A 20,952-nucleotide genomic window follows, 5' to 3' on the forward strand; every position below is an offset into this window, starting at 1 on the left:
GGTTAGAATGGCAGACTTGACATGTTAAAAGGAGGGTGTTGCTTGAAATCATTGTTCTTCCATTGTTAACCATGGTGACATGCAAAGAAACGCGAGCAGCCATCATTGCGTTGCATAAAAATGGCTTCACAGGCAAGGATATTGTAGCTACTAAGATTACACCTAAATCAACAATTTATAGGATCATCAAGAACTTCAAGGAAAGAGGTTCAATTCTTGTTAAGAAAGCTTCAGGGCATCCAAGAAAGTCCAGCAAGCGCCAGAATCGTCTCCTAAAGAGGATTCAGCTGCGGGATCGGAGTGCCACCAGTGCAGAGCTTGCTCAGGAATGGCAGCAGGCAGGTGTGAGCGCATCTGAACGCACAGTATGGACAAGACTTTTGGAAGATGGCCTGCTGTCAAGAAGGGCAGCAAAGAAGCCACTTCTCTCCAAAAAAAAATCAGGGACAGACTGATCTTCTGCAAAAAGTATGGCGAATGGACTGCTGAGGACTGGGGCAAAGTCATATTCTCCGATGAAGCCTCTTTCCGATTGTTTGGGGCATCTGGAAAAAGGCTTGTCCGGAGAAGAAAAGGTGAGCGCTACCATCAGTCCTGTGTCATGCCAACAGTAAAGCATCCTGAGACCATTCATGTGTGGGATTGCTTCTCATCCAAGGGAGTGGGCTCACTCACAATTTTGCCCAAAAACACAGCCATGAGTGTAGTCAAACATACAACAAACTTTTTACTTATTTTTTTATACTTTATGTCTTTCAATTAAAAAGAAAAAAGCACATTTAATACAATTATACACGTTATTACTAGGAATTATAAGAGATTTGATATGAATATATGACTGTTCTGTGTTTTTTTTTCTTTTTCTTTCCCTATTTTTATAATTATGTAAAATGTCTATGTATGTAAATGTTATTGTTATTTTCTTATTTATATAATTTTGTTAATGTGTTGGTGGTGGGTATTAACACAAAAGGGAAAAACACTTTTTACTTAAGGTCATAACTTCGATCTCTCGTCTCTTATGCTTAACAAGCCATCATTTATTTGATCCAAAGTAAAGCAAAAAACAGTAAAATTTTGAAATATATTTACTATTTAAATTTAACTGTTCTCTATTTGAATATATTTTAAATGTAATTTATTCCTGTGATCAAAGCTAAATTTTCAGCATCATTACTCCAGTCTTCAGTGTCACATGATCCTTCAGAAATCATTCTAATATGCTGATTGGCTGTTTAAGCGGTTTTTGAGCAGAAAATCAGCATATTAGAATGATTTCTGAAGGATCACACGACTGGAGTAATGATGGTAAAAATGCATCTTTGAAATGAGAGGATTAAATTATATTCAAAAATATATTCAAATAGAAAACGGTTATTTTAAATAGTAAAAATGTTTCAAAATTGTACTGTTTTCGCTGTACTTTGGATCAAATAAATGTAAAAAAAAAACATTAAAAATCTTACGGTTTAAAAACTTTTGACTGGTAGTGTAAGTCAAAAAGTCTAATTTTAATCAAATCAATATTTTCTTTATTTGTACTTCATTTATTTATTTTTTCCCCAGTGAATTAGAATGAAATGTTCATGTAGTCTTTAAAGCCAGAAAGAACTACTGTGATTTTCTAGAGTTTATTTATTTATTTATTTTTTTCGGAAAGCTGTGGTGTAGCTATAACAATCCTAAACAAAGATTACAATTACAACACCGATGTCTGTTTACTCACTTGATTGATTATACAACCGCTGTAGTTCTTTTACAAATTGTAGTTTTTTAAAACACAACAGCTTAAAAATGCATGTTGGATGTATGACTGTATTTACCAGTTGGCCTAAAAATGAAAATTATGCATACCAGATGATTCAAATGCTAGAATCTTTATAATATTTTATTTGCTGTACACTTTTGAGCACACTGAATGTTAACAAATTATCTGAGTGACTCATCTTATTCAACTTTTTAAATGCTAATCACTATAGTTTTTAAACTGTTCCCTATAAAGGTGGGGTTGTTTTGTGATATAAAAAAAAGATTAGATATGTTATCTAACTGATAGCCTAAGGCAGTTTTTCTCATGTAAATTATAAATAGCATGTACTGTAGAGCTGCTGGATCAGTACTCACTTAATACTGTCAACAATTAATAAAGAGATTGCATTAAAACAATACTGTAAAAATAACCTTTGGTGATGAAGCACACTTACAAGGATTATTTGTAGATGATTGTGTCAAAAGACGTAAGTTTAACTATTTTTGAATTGTTTAAACTAGCCTAAAAGTTTTGGTGATCTAAAATGGTTTCCTAACCTGGCCATCTATTAAGCGTCCAAAACCAGCATATTCTTATATTGGTTTAAGCATTCTGAAAAGCTTTTTTCTTTTCAACAGAAGAGAAAGCAAAACTAAAAGTTTGTCAAACAACACCACGTCCCGTCTAGTTTAATTACCCTTTAGTTTTCAAGAAAACGAAACTTTGCCCTTTGAACGCAACAGGTAGCAAAGTAGCCTTTTCATGCTTCAGATTGCTTTCTGATTTATATCCCCGCCCACTTTTGCGTCACCGAGCGTGGGCCAGCGTCTCTTTCATACGTCTAGGCTGACTCCGCCCCCTTTCCACCCCGTTTGTGTCTGATACTGGACGATGCGACCTATCCGTGCGCGCACTCACATATACAAGACACTGAGGTGATCGTATTTCACTACATTTTCTCCTGGCATAGCCGAAAGGTATTGAAAAGAACGCTATTGAGGCAGTTGTCACGCGGCTCGGATCACATACATACCGAAGCGAAGCGATACCGTTTCGCTTTTACTTTGTCCTCGATGATGGCAGCTCAGGATTTCAATTTTATACTTGCGACGGACTCTTACAAGGTAAGAATCACCTGGCTCGACTCGTTCAATAACAGAAACACAGAGACGCATGACAGCACTTTGCCTTTTCTGACAGTTAGCCCTTTGTGCTTCAGCCGTCACATATATGTAGGGATAAAACCAACTTTGACCTTGCGAATCGATGAAATGTAAATGAAAACAAAATCAGGATAACCTGCAGATATGGCAAACTCGCAATTATGGCGTTTTCTTCTTATTTTGTTGAAGGGAATCGGCGTAAGCTCAGGCTCGTTTTAAATGCCCCACTCATTGAACGCTGAATGTAGGGGGCGGGGCTTATGTGGAATGACCTCGTGCAGCTTTTTAGCTTTGCCGAAGGCCACAGCGCGTGACGTCACGTCACTCAGAAAACTAAGAATCGAAACTCATTATTATAGTCCACATAATTTTGTTTATTAATAATAACAGCGTTATTCCAAGGAACTACATGTTTACATGTACGTTCCATGTAACCTTAATTTAAAAAACGAATTCTCACAGTTTAGAAATGGAAACAGTGCGCATTAACTCATTTAACCCTACCTGTAATATGTCAGCAATCATAATTTATTATGAGTGTTACTAGTTAGCAACTATAAATGAAAGTGCTGAATTGCAAGTCTGTTTTAATATTCTGTTTAATTTCACTTTGAAAGTCTTGACTCTCTTAAAGGTCCCGATAAGGAATCATGTAAAAACTACAGTGTTCAAAGTTTGATGATTTGATGTTTTTAGTGTTACTAAAACTTGGTTAAACTACTAATACAATGTAACAAGACTCTTACAACCAAAATAGTTTGTATGTTTATGTTTAGTTTATGTTTACATTTTTAACCAAATATGTGACTCTGGACCACAAATCCAGTCATAAGTGTCAGTGTTTTTGAAGTTGAGATTGATCTAAAATCATCAGAAAGCTGAATAAATAAGCTTTTCATTAGCTGAAATACAAGTGTTTAAAAATCTGAGGGTGCAAAAAAATCAAAATAGGGAGAAAGTCGTCTTTGAAAGTTGTCCAAATGAAGTTCTTAGCAATGCATGATACTAATCAGAAATGGAGTTGTGATATATTTACGGTAAGATATTTACAAAGTATCTTCATGAGACATGATCTTTACTTATTACCCAAATTTTTTTGCATAAAAGAAAAAATGTATCGTTTTGACACATACAGTGTATTTTTGGCTATTGCTACAAATATACCCGTGCTACTTAAGACTTGTTTTGTGGTCCAGGGTCACATTATCACATATTATGTAATACTATGTAATGCTCAAAGCTTCTTGAGTGGTTGAATGATCTTTACAACAGATTTCACGTCTGTAATTCTCCATTTTTGCTAATGCTGAATGGCCGAGGTTGTGTAATAATCTTTGTACTTCACATTAGTCTTTGACCTTTGACAAAACAGCCATCTGCAGATCCCATCTGAATCTGTTGAAATCTCACCCAACGAAACCTAAATGTTACCGTGTTTTTGATTTTTGATAATAAGATGATTGTTTATGAGATTTTGATACCCGCCAATGTAGAAAGCACTGTTGTTACGTCACACAGACAACATAGAAATCCATTTAATCTAGATCTAAACAGGTTGCACCAGGTGAGTGATGAGTGAGTCAGGTTTGGGTAGATGTTCAAGTTGTTCTGTCCACTCAGAATTCCACAGAAAGCTGAGCAAATTTCCTGTGATGTGGAACACTCAGCATTCCTAAAATGTTTCACATCCTTTGTCTTGCGTATTTATTTTGGGCATTGAGTTGTTAATTTGATCATGCTTTTAACTGCCAATAAAAGTGTTCAAGTACAATTGAGGTCAAAGTCTGTTGTGCAAAGAAAAGAAATCAATCAGATTCCTCAGCAGATTGTGTTTTCCATTTCTTACGAATCACATGGAAATTCCTCCTGTCTTTTTGGATTTACAGGGTTGATCTGATGATGGACAAATAAACGAATGGAACATTAAAGAGACCTTTATTTTTTTTCTTAAGAAGCTGATAGAAGTCTATTTAATTTGTTTTGCCCTCTATTATGCTGATCAAGAAAGTGGCCGCGTGTTGTTTATGCAGGTTGTGTCACAGGGCACTGAAGGCCAGCTGCTTGTTAGTATTAAATTTGTGTTCAGGATATAATAGCAGGTTTGTACTTGTAAATCAAGACATTGTTTCAACCCAGCCCAGCTGTAGCTTGACAGTACCGTAAACAAGACTTTGATGAAATGCTGTGAGACCAATGCACACAGCTTGAAGCTGACAGATTCACAAGACAGTGGAAGTGATGCAGTTTTGCATTACAAATGTAATAGGCCCGTAGTCTTCAATGTAATAATAAGGTACACTACCGTAAAAAAGCTTTTGAACAGTAAGATGTTTTTAAAGAAGTCTCTTCTGCTCACCAAGCCTGCATTTATTTGATCCAAAGTACAGCAAAACAGTAACATTTTAATTATTTTTACTATTTAAAATACCTGTTTTCTATATGAATTTTTTTTAAATGTAATTTATTCTTGTGATTTCAAAGCTAATTTTTTTTAGCATCAATACTCTAGTCACATGATCCTACAGAAATCATTCTAATATTCTGATTTGCTGCTCAAAAACATGTATTATTATGTTTGTATTATTACATTTCTATACCTTCTTTCCCAAAAAAGGCTTTTTATTTCTGATAAATGCTGATCATTGGATCTTTCTATTCATCAAAGAATCCTAAAAATTCTTTGAAAAAAAAAAAAGCACTAGAATGATTTCTGAAGGATCATGTGACGCTGAAGACTGGAGATTAATGATGCTGAAAATTAAGCTTTGATCACAGAAATAAATTACATTTTACAATATTTTCAAATAGAAAGCAGTTATTTTAAATAGTAAAAATATTTCACAATATTACTGCATTTTTTGTATTTTGGAATAAATAAAAGCAAGCTTGGTGAGAAGAAGATTCTTCTTTAAAAAAACATTAAAAATCATACTTTTCAAAAACCTTTGACTGCTTTTTTTATGAATTGAATACTTTAAGTAAGCAAGGATGCATTAAATTAATCAGTAGTGACAGGTTTAACATTTAACAGAAATTTAAAATAACATTGTAGATTAATAAAAGTACTGATACATTTGAGAGTGTGTAAACAATTCTAATACTCAAGGCTGCTCTCTTCTCTTCTTTTCTTCAGATTACCCACTACAAGCAATACCCACCCAATGTCAATAAGGTGTACTCCTATTTCGAGTGCCGGCGCAAAAAGGGAACGCATTTTAACGAGGTGGTGTTTTTTGGCCTCCAGTATCTCCTGAAGAAATACCTAGCAGGTAATTCCAACTAATTTCTTTATTTCCTCCTGCAGGGATCACAACCCTTTTGTGAAGTTTCACTTGGCTCACATGGATGTACTGTTTGTTATTGAGTTTGTACACACATTGGCACGAACAAATTTTTTTTTTTTCATGTGATGTCGCTCACCTGATTGGGTAATGAAAAACTTGTCCAGAAAACATTAATAGCTCACATTCAAGGACAGTTGTAAAGGACAGTCATGCAGTCAAAACAAGCTGCAAGAGTTTAAAAATGTAAGATTAAAAAAAAAAAAAAAGTCCCATACCGTTTTGAAACTATCCCTTAAATGAAATTTGTGTGTAATGCATTCTTTCTCATGTCATTGCAAAACTGTATGGCTTACTTTCTTTATCTAAATATATATTAAAAGATATGTTGAAGAATTTTTTATCTGTTCATACAAATACAATTGAGGTCAAAAGTTTACATCCCTCTTTCAGAATCTGCAAAATGTTAATTATTTTACCAAAATAATAGGGATTATTGAAAATAAATGTTATTGTTTGTTTAGTACTGTCCTGAATAAGACATTTACCAATAAAAGACATGTACATATAGTTCACAAATAATAGAAAATAATTGTTGAATTTATAAAAATGACCCTGTTCAAAAGTTTACATACACTTGATTCTTAATACTGTGTTGTTACCTGAATGATCCACAGCTGTGTTTTTTTGTTTAATGATAGTTGTTCATGAGTCCCTGGTTTGTTCCTGAGCAGTTGAACTGCCTGTTGTTCTTTAGAAAAACCCTTCAGGTCCCACAAATTCTTTGGTTTTCCAGCATTTTATGTATTTGAACCCTTTCTAAGAATGACTGTATAATTTTAAGATCCATCTTTTCACACTGAGGACAACTGAGGGACTCATATGAAACTATTACAGGAGGTCACTGATGCTCCAGAAGGAAAAAACATTAAGAGCTGGGGGTGAAAACCTTTAGAATTTAAAGATCAGCGTAAATGTAACTTTTTTTTGTCTTGTGGGAAACATGTGACTATCTTCTGTAGCCTCTGAAGGGCAGTACTAAATTACAAAAATATGATATTTAGGTAAAATAAGAAAATTCACACATCTCCATTCTGTTTCAAAAGTTTTCACATCCCCACCTTCTGTAATAGTTGTCCCTCAGTGTGAAAAATCGATCTCAAAATCGTACATTTTCATTGTTGGAAAGGGCTCAAATACCAAAAAAATGCTGAAAAACCTATATATATGTGACCCTGGACCACAAAACCAGTCATAAGGTTAAATTTTACAAAACTGAGATGTATACATCATATTTATGCATGTTGTGTTAGGATAGGACAATATTTGGCCGAGATACATCTATTTGAAAGCCAGGAATCTGAGGGTGCAAAAAAAAATCAAAATACTGAGAAAATCACCTTTAAAATTGTCCAAATTAGGTTCTTAACAATGCATATTACTAATCAAAAATTACATTTTGATATATTTACAGTAGGAATTTTACAAAAAATCTTCAGGAAGATGATCTTTACTTAATTTCCTAATGATTTTTGGCATAAAAGAAAAATCAATAATTTTGACCCATGCAATGTATTTTTGGCTACTGCTATAAATATACCCCAGCGACTTAAGACTGATTTTGTGGTCCAGGGTCACATATATATATAATTTGTGGGACCTGAAAGATTTTTCTGAAGAACAGCAGGCAGTTTGAACTGTTGAGGAAAAACAAGGGACTCAACTGTTACTAAACAAACAAAAAAAAAAGCTGTGGATTATTCATGTAAGAACACAGTATTAAAAATCAAGGGATGTAAACTTTTGAACCTGGTCATTTTATATTAATTCAACTATTATTTTCTCTTGTGGACTATAAGGAAACATCTTTCATGTGAAATATCTTACTCAGGTCAGCGCTAAATAAATAATAACATGCGTTTTGGTATGATCCCTCTTATTTTGGTAAAATAATTTGCATTTTGCAGATTCTGAAAGGGGGATGTAAACTTTTGACCTCAACTGTAGTTTTTACTTTCAAAAGAGCATTAGACTCAAAAGACTTTCATTCTGTGGACATAAAAAAAAAAAAAAAAGAAAGAAAGAAAGAAAGTCATACAGGTTTGGGATGACATGAGGGTGAGAAAATTCTGTCCTGTGAGGTTTAACACATATTTTATATGCAACAGAAGTCTATTTTTGGCCATTTTGATGCTTTTACCTATTTAATTTTTTATAAAGGTGGCCACAAACACAGCCAGCCCTGTTAGAGAACGTAAAAACAGACTACATTAAGTCGCCAAAAACATCCTAGTTACATAAGGCCAATTCCCCCTAAACTTCACATTTCATTTAAAATATTCTTTGTTTTGTGTTTTGTGTTTCAAACTGCAACCATGAACAGAATGTGCAAACGGCAGTGTTTTTTGTTTGTGTCCCGACTGATTTAAAGCTTATTTCCAGCCAAACTATTTGTACTCACTTTTTATACAATGAATATTTGATTGAATTTTAAGACAGTTATTCTGGTATTGCACCGCATTGCATTCTCTTGGACAGAAGCCAAGGCTGCCATGAACTTTGCAATTTGTAACTACAGAGAAAGTGCCATGTAATAGTTTAGTGTTCACATATTGGACGTTTTCAAATGTGGGCTAATCATAACATCTCTGAGCTTATGCGTTTATATAAATATCTTGCAGGTCGAGTTATCACAGAGGAAAAGATTCAGGAGGCGAAAGTTTTTTATCAGATGCACTTTAAACAGACGGTGTTCGATGAAGAGGGATGGAGGAAAGTTTTGGAGGTACAAACAGAAGTTCATATCAAAGTCGAAGTAACTTTTTAGATATTTTCACCATTACGTGACTTTGAAGTCTGCTTACTTTGTTCCGGATGCACAGGGAGATAACGACCACCTGCCTTCTTTCTTTTCCTAATTGTGTTGTCAGAAATACGATGGCCGCCTTCCAATCCGTATCAAAGCAGTTCCCGAGGGGAAGATCATTCCCAGAGGGAACGTTCTTTTCACAGTGGAGAACACAGATCCAGATTTCTACTGGCTCACAAATTACATTGAGGTATTACTTGCCATCTTTCATCTTTATTTCTTTTGAAACAGTTTTTAAAAGAAAGCCAATGCAGATAATGCCAATGGAAAAGTCTAAGAGTAATTTAGTCATTGGTCAATGTCCAAATGAATGTTAAAAAAATTATAGGAAGAACACAAATACATAAATGTTTCAAAAGTTAGTGGTTATTTATTTATTTTTTTAAAGAATTGATACTTTAATTTAGCAAGGATGCAAATTACTTCAAATAAATGCTGTTCTTTTAAACTTTATCCATTAAAGAATTCTATAAAAGGAAAACACATATCAAAATTTTTAAGCAACTTTTTGATACCAAATCAGCATATTAGAATGATTTCTGAAGGATTATGTGACACTGAAGTGGAGTGATGATGCTGACAGTTCAGTTTTGTTTAAAATATATTTAAATAGAAAAGTTAATCATGTTTTACAGTAATACTGTCTACTGTGTTTTTGATCAAAGAGACTTCTTTCAAAAACCTTCAAACAAAACTCTTTCAGACTCTAATCTAAGAGCAAAGTCCAAACAGAATTTAATCAGCCTTGAAAGACATTGCTAGAAGGGGATGTTACTCAAAAAGTTACTGATTCCCTCTATGAAGGGCGCTTTCAAAGGGATGTTAGTTACAGATCCCTTTATGATCATGTGGTCATTATATATTTTTCTGTTTGTTTGTTTGAGACACCACACAAATTAAAATAAGTTTAAGTTAAATACACCATAATAAAAGCCTTATCTGCTGCAAAAGTTTTTTGCCGTTACAAATCATCTTAACAGCAACACAAAGCCCTCAAGAATGTCTGACTGTCAGCAAAATCCGTAAACCTGATGGTGTGGCACTTTACTACTTGATGATTCTACCGTATTGTTGTTCAGGGTGACAGCAGGCTTTGATTTTCAGCAAGCTACTGATCCTGGACCAAATAATTGAGGGTTGTTTGGACAGAATGTTAGGGTCGATGAGTTCTTTAGATTCTGACCTGGCTTGAAGCCCTGCAGACTCACCCAACAGCTGTTACTATTGTCATGAAAGAAACTTGTTTTACTATTTGAGCCACTGGAACACTGTGGTATACAACATTTATTAGGGCCCGAGCACCGATGGTGTGAGGACCCTATTGGATCTGCTCCGTTTCTTATTAGGGCCCGAGCCCAAAAGGGCGAAGGCCCTATTGTTCTTCTAAGGATTCTTATTAGGGCCCGAGCCCAGAATGGGCGAAGGCCCTATTGTTTTTCTAAGGATTATTATTATTAGGGCCCGAGCCCAAAAGGGCGAAGGCCCTATTGTTCTTCTAAGGATTCTTATTTGTTTTTTTTTGTTTTTTTATTTTTTTTATTTTTTTTCAACCGTTGGGGCACTTTTGGGGGCCTTAACATACTCAAAAACTCTTGAAAATTTGCACACACGTCGGAATCTGCCGTCGTCCGGACGCCACAGAGGCTGGGACCCGGGCGTGGTTCAGGGCCTCTACAGCGCCCCCTGGAACACAGTTTGAAAACTTGATGTACTGCGCACACATACTTGCACGTATTGATATGAAACTCGGTACACATATAGAACTCATCGAGCTGAACAACTTTTGTACTCTATGTCATGGGCTCCACGCAACAGGAAGTGAGATAATTAGGGCTGTTTAAAAAGCGCATGCTCTGGAATTTAACGTACTCCTCCCAGGAATTCCATGGGATTGTCACCAAACTCGGTCAGCATGATCTCAAGACATTGGGGACGCTAAATTGCGAGGAGATTTTTGATATCTCGAACGGTTTGGCCGTGGCAAGGCGACAAAGTTATGGCGAGAAATGAGAAACAGGAAGTGTCTAATAACTGTTGCACACATTGCCTGATTCTGATGAAACTTCACCAGTTTGTTCCTTGTATGATGCCGATTCCATAAATGTGACTATTATGAGTCAAAGTTATAGCGCCACCAACTGGCAGCAGGAAACGTGTCATTTTCAAAATGCTTTGAAATCAGCCTCTTAATTTTAATCGATTTTCTTTAAACTTCATCAAAATCATGTCAAAACACGGCCAATAAGAATATGTAAAGGGGTCGATGATAAATCGAATGCTGTTGCCATGGCAACATGTCAAACTTTAAAATTAGATTCCTGTCTTTTCGAGGCAGTTAACATGCTTAGAATTTCATGAAACTCAACACACACATCAATATTTATGATAGTTAGACACTGGCAAAAGGTCATAAATGGGCGTGGAGCAGGCACTCTATAGCGCCATCTTTTGACAAAAGTTGGGGGGTTAGTTTTTCCTACAGTCACCAAACTCTGTACATATATTAATCTCATCAATTTGGACAACTTTCTAAATCAAACTCATTAGCTGAGACCAACAGGAAGCCGGCTATTTTGATTTGAATGTGGATTTTTGGAAAAATCAGGCTGTAAACAAATGCACACTACTTCTAAGAACAACCAGCTGTTCACACCAAACTTTTTTAACATGAAGAGAATATTCTGAAGATGTTAAATTGCGAGCGGATTTTGGATATCTCGAACGGTGTTGACGTGGTGATTTTTTAAAGATGTAGTAGAAAACATAACCCTAATTTTTTATATCTTTAAAGTGCAGCATCCAAACTCTTTAAAACTTTTTTCACACAGAGATCTAATCACTCTGAGCAAGTGCTGGAAATATAAATTTTATACAAGCTTCAATGAATTAAAGAAAATTAAAAAAATAACTCAGAAACCTGCTGTCACTCTGGTGAATGTCTCTACAGTATGTGTGTGCGTTCAGTCAGGCACAGAGAAGCTCATTATTGCAGGGGGGAGGGGTGAGAGGCAGAGAGGGTGACAGAGTAGAGAGTCATCCTACAGACCATCTTTGAACAAAAAATGCACGTATGTAGTACTACTGTATGTAGTGTAATTACATAAATATGTCTGATCTTTGAGAGTCTGATATTTTGAGAAAATATAAAGGGTCACTAAGTCTTTCATTGTTCGTATTTTGCAGTTGTTGTTTTTTATTTATTTTTTACTTAAATGTACCATGAACTTGTCCTATTCAGTCACATAGCAAAAGATTTTAAAAAATACAACTTTTTAGCATGATCAATTTATCTTCATTGATAGACAATATTTACATAGTGTTATTTATTGAATATAAAATAATAATAATAAAACATTAAGACAAACTTTGACAACAAAACAAATGTTACTGTTATCTCTTCAAAACATCTGAAAACCATCATTTTAAGATCAGTTATATATATATATATATATATATATATATATATATATATATCACCCCGTTAAAATACTCAACTTGATTTTTAAAGATATTTTGAAAGAAAGCGTTTATAGAGCACTTTATTGTGTATTGCTGTACACCCCCATGAACTGTGTTCATGTTCATGTTAATTCACAGTACATAAACTTTATATGAATACTTTTTTTAGCTTAATATTAATTAACATTAATAAATGCTATTTATTTATTGGTCATGTTAACTAATATAGTTAATGCTAACAAATGAAACTGAATGGCAACATTTTATATTTTTTGTGTATGTGTCTGGGTGTTGATTTTAAAGTCTAACCCTTTCAATTCTGTAAACTTAAAATCCAAACTAGCAGATGGTTACTGTGAATGCATGTGCCAACTGGGCACCGTCTTCCTTATTGATTCTTAGTTATGTAGCGCTTAAGAGTGATGTCTTGTAACAGGAGGAGTCACCAGCAAAGCAATATCCACACAAAACTTGTACAGATAGGTAACAATGACATTTAAGCAGAAGTGGTGGACGTAAAGCAAGCAATAATAACATTTTGTTATCATCATGAATCATGTTCTTATCATCATTATCAGAGTATAGGAAAAATTTTGCATATTGGTTCACAGTTGGCATTATCTGAAGTCCTTGCATTGATTGCATTTAATTAAATCAACATTATATTTGGTCAGTCTGATCTTGAGGCATTAGAGATGTTAAATTGTGAAAATCTTGAGTTTTCATTAAAGGGCATGTCCGTGGTGGCCTGACAAAGTTTGATGTTTCTGCATAGACATAGAAGTTGTTATAACTTAGCCATAAAATGTCTGATCTGCCACAAAATTCACAGGTTTGGTAAGAGTCCTGGCCTGAAGACACCTAAAGACTAATATTCAGATATTATCATAGCGCCACTTGTTGGCAGCAGGATATATCATATCTTTCACTAACTCAAACATACCAAGGTCAATCTGCACCAAACTTCATATGTTTGATAATAGTGCTGGCCTGAACACATCTACATGCCAATAATTAGTTACAGGCATAGCGCCACAATCTGGCAGCGGCAAGTTTGGCACATTTAAATGACTTATGACATATTTTTTCTATATTTACTGTAATAAAAGCATACTGCCCACCGTTTGATGATTTCCTGAAGCCACCGGTCGGCGGTGAGCCCGGGTGCGAGGGCCCGTTCATCGCTGCTCGCAGCTTTAATTAGGGCCCGAGCACCGATGGTGTGAGGACCCTATTGAATCTGCTCCGTTTATTATTATTATTATTAGGGCCCGAGCCCAAAAGGGCGAAGGCCCTATTGTTCTTCTAAGGATTCTTATTTGTTAGGGCCCGAGCACCGATGGTGTGAGGACCCTATTGAATCTGCTCCGTTTATTATTATTATTATTATTATTATTCTTCTTCTTCTCCAAAATGAATCGCATTTTAGAGGACCTAAACATTCCCGAAAACTCACAAAACTTTGCACACACATCAAACCTGGCGAAAATTTAAGTCTGATTTGGGTTTCAGAAGTGGGTGTGGCAAAATGGCTCGACAGCGCCACCTTTAGACGTTCAGCGGTGTGCGCTTTCAGCTGTGATTCACGTACATGCACGCAAATCGGTACACACATGTAACTCACCAATACCTACAAAAAAGCCTCCTGGGACAAAATCCGAAACCCAACAGGAAGTCGGTTATTATTAATTTTCTCAGCAAATTTTGTGTCATTTTTGCCAAGTTCAGTCCTCGTACTTGAACGAACTCCTCCTAGAGATTTATTCGGATCAACGCCAAATTTGCTGAGTCTAATCTAAAGCCCTTTGTGACTGTAAATTGTGAAGATCTTGAGTTTTCATCAGAGGGCGTGTCCGTGGCGGCCTCGCAAATTTCGATGTTTCGCCATGAAAAAGGAAGTTGCTATAACTCAGGCATACAATGTCCTATCTGTCCCAAACTTCACATGTGTGATAACACTCCTGACCTGAAGACATCTACATGCCCATATTCAGTTATAGTCATAGCGCCACCTGCAGGCAACAGGAAGTGTCATGCTGTACTCTACAACCAACTCCTTCTAGAGATTTATTCAGATCAACACCAAAATCGGTCAGTCTAATATAAAGGCCGTAGCGATGTTAAATTGTGAAGATCTTGAGTTTTCGGTAAAGGGCGTGTCCGTGGCGGCCTGACAAATTTCGAGGTCTCGCCATGGATATAAAACTTGTTATAACTCAGCCATAAAATGTCCGATTTGCCTCAAACTTCACATATTAGAAAAGAGTCCTGGCCTGAACACATCTGAAGGCCAATATTCTATTATAATCACAGCGCCACCTGTTGGCAACAGGAAATGACTTGTAGCAAACTCCTCCTACATATTTAATGATATTAACATTATATTTGGTCAGTCTGATCTATAGGCCTTAGAGATGTTAAATTGCGAAGATCTTGAGTTTTCGTTAAAGGGCGTGTCTGTGGCAGCGTGTCAAAGTTTGATGTTTCGCCATGGACATAGAAGTTGTTATAACTCAGCCATAAAATGTCCGATCTGCCTCAAACTTCACAGGTTTGGTAAGAGTCCTGGCCTGAAGACACCTAAAGGCCAATATTCAGATATTATAATAGCGCCACCTGTTGGCAGCAGGATATATCATAAATTTCACTAACTCAAGCATACCAAGGTCAATCTGCACCAAACTTCATATGTTTGATGAAAGTGGTGGCCTGAACACATCTACATGCCAATAATCAGTTATAGGCATATCGCCACCATCTGGCAGCAGGAAATTTGGCACATTTAAGTGACTTTGACATATTTCTCCTATTTTTACTGTATTAAAAGCATACTACCCACCATTTGCTGTGTTCCTAAAGCCACCGGTCGGCGGTGAGCCTGTGTGCGAGGGCCCGTTCATCGCTGCTTGCAGCTTTAATTTTTTTTGTTTTTTTTTTTATTTTTTTTCAACCGTTGGGGCACTTTTGGGGGCCTTAACATACTCAAAAACTCTTGAAAATTTGCACACACGTCGGAATCTGCCGTCGTCCGGACGCCACAGAGGCTGGGACCCGGGCGTGGTTCAGGGCCTCTACAGCGCCCCCTGGAACACAGTTTGAAAACTTGATGTACTGCGCACACATACTTGCGCGTATTGATATGAAACTCGGTACACATATAGAACTCATCGAGCTGAACAACTTTTGTACTCTATGTCATGGGCTCCACGCAACAGGAAGTGAGATATTTAGGGCTGTTTAAAAAGTGCATGCTCTGGAATTTAACGTACTCCTCCCAGGAATTCCATGGGATTGTCACCAAACTCGGTCAGCATGATCTCAAGACATTGGGGACGCTAAATTGCGAGGGGATTTTTGATATCTCGAACGGTTTGGCCGTGGCAAGGCGACAAAGTTATGGCGAGAAATGAGAAACAGGAAGTGTCTAATAACTGTTGCACACATTGCCTGATTCTGATGAAACTTCACCAGTTTGTTCCTTGTATGATGCCGATTCCATAAATGTGACTATTATGAGTCAAAGTTTTAGCGCCACCAACTGGCAGCAGGAAACGTGTCATTTTCAAAATGCTTTGAAATCAGCCTCTTAATTTTAATCGATTTTCTTTAAACTTCATCAAAATCATGTCAAAACACGGCCGATGAGAATATGTAAAGGGGTCGATGATAAATCAAATGCTGTTGCCATGGCAACGTGTCAAACTTTAAAATTACATTCCTGTCTTTTCGAGGCAGATAACATGCTTAGAATTTCATGAAACTCAACACACACATCAATATTAATGATAGTTAGACACTGGCAAAAGGTCATAAATGGGCGTGGAGCAGGCACTCTATAGCGCCATCTTTTGACAAAAGTTGGGGGGTTAGTTTTTCCTACAGTCACCAAACTCTGTACTTATGTTGTTCTCATCAATCTGGACAACTTTCTAAATCAAACTCATTAGCTAAGACCAACAGAAAGCCGGATATTTTGATTTGAAGGTGGATTTTTTGAAAAATCAGGTAGTAAACAAATTCACACTACTCCTAAGAACAACCAGCTGTTCACACCAAACTTTTTTAACATGAAGAGAAGATTCTGAAGATGTTAAATTGCGAGCAGATTTTGGATATCTCGAACGGTGTTGACGTGGTGATTTTTTAAAGATGTAGTAAAAAACATAACCCTAATTTTTTATATCTTTAAAGTGCAGCATCCAAACTCTTTAAAACTTTTTTCACACAGAGATCTAATCATTCTGAGCAAGTGCTGGAAATATAAATTTTATACAAGCTTCAATGAATTAAAGAAAATTAAAAAAATAACTCAGAAACCTGCTGTCACTCTGGTGAATGTCTCTACAGTATGTGTGTGCGTTCAGTCAGGCACAGAGAAGCTCATTATTGCAGGGGGGAGGGGTGAGAGGCAGAGAGGGTGACAGAGTAGAGAGCCATCCTACAGACCATCTTTGAACAAAAAATGCACATATGTATTGTAATTACATAAATATGTCTGATCTTTGAGAGTCTGATATTTTGAGAAAATATAAAGGGTCACTAAGTCTTTCATTGTTCGTATTTTGCAGTTGTTGTTTTTTATTTATTTTTTACTTAACTGTACCATGAATTTGTCCTATTCAGTCACATAGCAAAAGATTAAAAAAAATACAACTTTTTAGCATGATCAATTTATCTTCATTGATAGACAATATTTACATAGTGTTATTTATTGAATATAAAATAATAATAATAAAAAATTAAGACAAACTTTGACAACAAAACAAACGTTACTGTTATCTCTTCAAAACATCTGAAAACCATAATTTTAAACTTTATATGAATACTTCTTTTAGCTTAATATTAATTAACATTAATAAATGCTATTTATTTATTGGTCATGTTAACTAATATAGTTAATTTTAACAAATGAAACTGGATGGCAACATTTTATATTTTGTGTGTATGTGTCTGTGTGTTGATTTTAAAGTCTAACCCTTTCAATTCTGTAAACTTAAAATCCAAGCAGAGGGTTACTGTGAATGCATGTGCCAACTGGGCACCGTCTTCCTTATTGATTCTTAGTTATGTAGCGCTTAAGAGTGATGTCTTATAACAGGAGTCACCTGCAAAGCAATATCCACACAAAACTTGTACAGATAGGTAACAATGACATTTAAGCAGAAGTGATGGACGTAAAGCAAGCAATAATAACATTTTGTTATCATCATGAATCATGTTCTTATTATCATCATCAGAGTATAGGGAAAATTTTGCATATTGGTTCACAGTTGGCATTATCTGAAGTCCTTGCATTGATTGCATTTAATTAAATCAACATTATATTTGGTTAGTCTGATCTTGAGGCCTTAGAGATGTTAAATTGTGAAGATCTTGAGTTTTCATTGAGTTGTTATAACTTAGCCATAAAATGTCTGATCTGCCACAAAATTCACAGGTTTGGTAAGAGTCCTGGCCTGAAGACACCTAAAGACCAATATTCAGATATTATCATAGCGCCACCTGTTGGCAGCAGGATATATCATATCTTTCACTAACTCAAACATACCAAGGTCAATCTGCACCAAACTTCATATGTTTGATAATAGTGCTGGCCTGAACACATCTACATGCCAATAATCAGTTATAGGCATAGCGCCACCATCTGGCAGCGGCAAGTTTGGCACATTTAAATGACTTATGACATATTTTTTCTATATTTACTGTTTTAAAAGCATACTGCCCACCGTTTGCTGATTTCCTGAAGCCACCGGTCGGCGGTGAGCCCAGGTGCGAGGGCCCGTTCATCGCTGCTCGCAGCTTTAATTATTATTAGGGCCCGAGCCCAAAAGGGCGAAGGCCCTATTGTTCTTCTAAGGATTCTTATTTGTTTTTTTTTTTTTTTTTTTTTTTATTTTTTTTCAACCGTTGGGGCACTTTTGGGTGCCTTAACATACTCAAAAACTCTTGAAAATTTGCACACACGTTGGAATCTGCCGTCGTCCGGACGCCACAGAGGCTGGGACCCGGGCGTGGTTCAGGGCCTCTACAGCGCCCCCTGGAACACAGTTTGAAAACTTGATGTACTGCGCACACATACTTGCACGTATTGATATAAAACTCGGTACACATATAGAACTCATCGAGCTGAACATCTTTTGTACTCTATGTCATGGGCTCCACGCAACAGGAAGTGAGATATTTAGGGCTGTTTAAAAAGCGCATGCTCTGGAATTTAACGTACTCCTCCCAGGAATTCCATGGGATTGTCACCAAACTCGGTCAGCATGATCTCAAGACATTGGGGACGCTAAATTGCGAGGAGATTTTTGATATCTCGAACGGTTTGGCCGTGGCAAGGCGACAAAGTTATGGCGAGAAATGAGAAACAGGAAGTGTCTAATAACTGTTGCACACATTGCCTGATTCTGATGAAACTTCACCAGTTTGTTCCTTGTATGATGCCGATTCCATAAATGTGACTATTATGAGTCAAAGTTATAGCGCCACCAACTGGCAGCAGGAAACGTGTCATTTTCAAAATGCTTTGAAATCAGCCTCTTAATTTTAATCGATTTTCTTTAAACTTCATCAAAATCATGTCAAAACACGGCCAATAAGAATATGTAAAGGGGTCGATGATAAATCAAATGCTGTTGCCATGGCAACGTGTCAAACTTTAAAATTACATTCCTGTCTTTTCGAGGCAGATAACATGCTTAGAATTTCATGAAACTCAACACACACATCAATATTAATGATAGTTAGACACTGGCAAAAGGTCATAAATGGGCGTGGAGCAGGCACTCTATAGCGCCATCTTTTGACAAAAGTTGGGGGGTTAGTTTTTCCTACAGTCACCAAACTCTGTACTTATATTGTTCTCATCAATCTGGACAACTTTCTAAATCAAACTCATTAGCTAAGACCAACGGAAAGCCGGCTATTTTGATTTGAAGGTGGATTTTTTGAAAAATCAGGTAGTAAACAAATTCACACTACTCCTAAGAACAACCAGCTGTTCACACCAAACTTTTTTAACACGAAGAGAAGATTCTGAAGATGTTAAATTGCGAGCGGATTTTGGATATCTCGAACGGTGTTGACGTGGTGATTTTTTAAAGATGTAGTAAAAAACATAACCCTAATTTTTTATATCTTTAAAGTGCAGCATCCAAACTCTTTAAAACTTTTTTCACACAGAGATCTAATCATTCTGAGCAAGTGCTGGAAATATAAATTTTATACAAGCTTCAATGAATTAAAGAAAATTAAAAAAATAACTCAGAAACCTGCTGTCACTCTGGTGAATGTCTCTACAGTATGTGTGTGCGTTCAGTCAGGCACAGAGAAGCTCATTATTGCAGGGGGGAGGGGTGAGAGGCAGAGAGGGTGACAGAGTAGAGAGCCATTCTACAGACCATCTTTGAACAAAAAATGCACATATGTATTTTAATTACATAAATATGTCTGATCTTTGAGAGTCTGATATTTTGAGAAAATATAAAGGGTCACTAAGTCTTTCATTGTTCGTATTTTGCAGTTGTTGTTTTTTATTTATTTTTTACTTAACTGTACCATGAACTTGTCCTATTCAGTCACATAGCAAAAGAATTTAAAAAATACAACTTTTTAGCATGATCAATTTATCTTCATTGATAGACAATATTTACATAGTGTTATTTATTGAATATAAAATAACAATAATAAAAAATTAAGACAAACTTTGACAACAAAACAAACGTTACTGTTATCTCTTCAAAACATCTGAAAACCATAATTTTAAGATCAGTTATATATATATATTAGGGCTGGGACACGATAATCGCGATTAATCGTGTCCCAGCCCTAATATATATATATATATATATATATATATATATATGTATCATCCCGTTAAAATACTCAACTTGATTTTTAAAGATATTTTGAAAGAATGAAGCGTTTATAGAGCACTTTATTGTGTATTGCTGTACACCCACATGAACTGTGTTCATGTTCATGTTAATACACAGTACATAAACTTTATATGAATACTTCTTTTAGCTTAATATTAATTAACATTAATAAATGCTATTTATTTATTGGTCATGTTAACTAATATAGTTAATTTTAACAAATGAAACTGGATGGCAACATTTTATATTTTGTGTGTATGTGTCTGTGTGTTGATTTTAAAGTCTAACCCTTTCAATTCTGTAAACTTAAAATCCAAACTAGCAGAGAGTTACTGTGAATGCATGTGCCAACTGGGCACCGTTTTCCTTATTGATTCTTAGTTATGTAGCACTTAAGAGTGATGCCTTGTAACAGGAGGAGTCACCAGCAAAGCAATATCCACACAAAAATTGTACAGATAGGTAACAATGACATTTAAGCAGAAGTGGTGGACGTAAAGCAAGCAATAATAACATTTTGTTATCATCATGAATCATGTTCTTATCATCATCA

General features: G+C 35.8%; 1 protein-coding gene across 1 annotated transcript in view; it reads left to right on the forward strand.

The window, feature by feature from the left end:
- Positions 1 to 2,637: 2,637 nt before the first annotated feature.
- nampt2 (nicotinamide phosphoribosyltransferase 2) overlaps positions 2,638 to 20,952 on the forward strand; it is a 65,293-nt gene continuing 46,978 nt past the window's right edge. Inside the window, exons 1-4 of the mRNA XM_073825790.1 lie at positions 2,638 to 2,874; positions 6,047 to 6,182; positions 8,876 to 8,979; positions 9,125 to 9,253. Of these exons, the coding sequence (XP_073681891.1) occupies positions 2,824 to 2,874; positions 6,047 to 6,182; positions 8,876 to 8,979; positions 9,125 to 9,253 (420 nt within the window). The 5' untranslated portion in view covers positions 2,638 to 2,823. The remainder of the gene's footprint in view (positions 2,875 to 6,046; positions 6,183 to 8,875; positions 8,980 to 9,124; positions 9,254 to 20,952) is intronic.

This window comes from Garra rufa, chromosome 20, assembly GCF_049309525.1.
Source record: "Garra rufa chromosome 20, GarRuf1.0, whole genome shotgun sequence".
NCBI classification, from domain to species: Eukaryota; Metazoa; Chordata; class Actinopteri; order Cypriniformes; family Cyprinidae; genus Garra; species Garra rufa.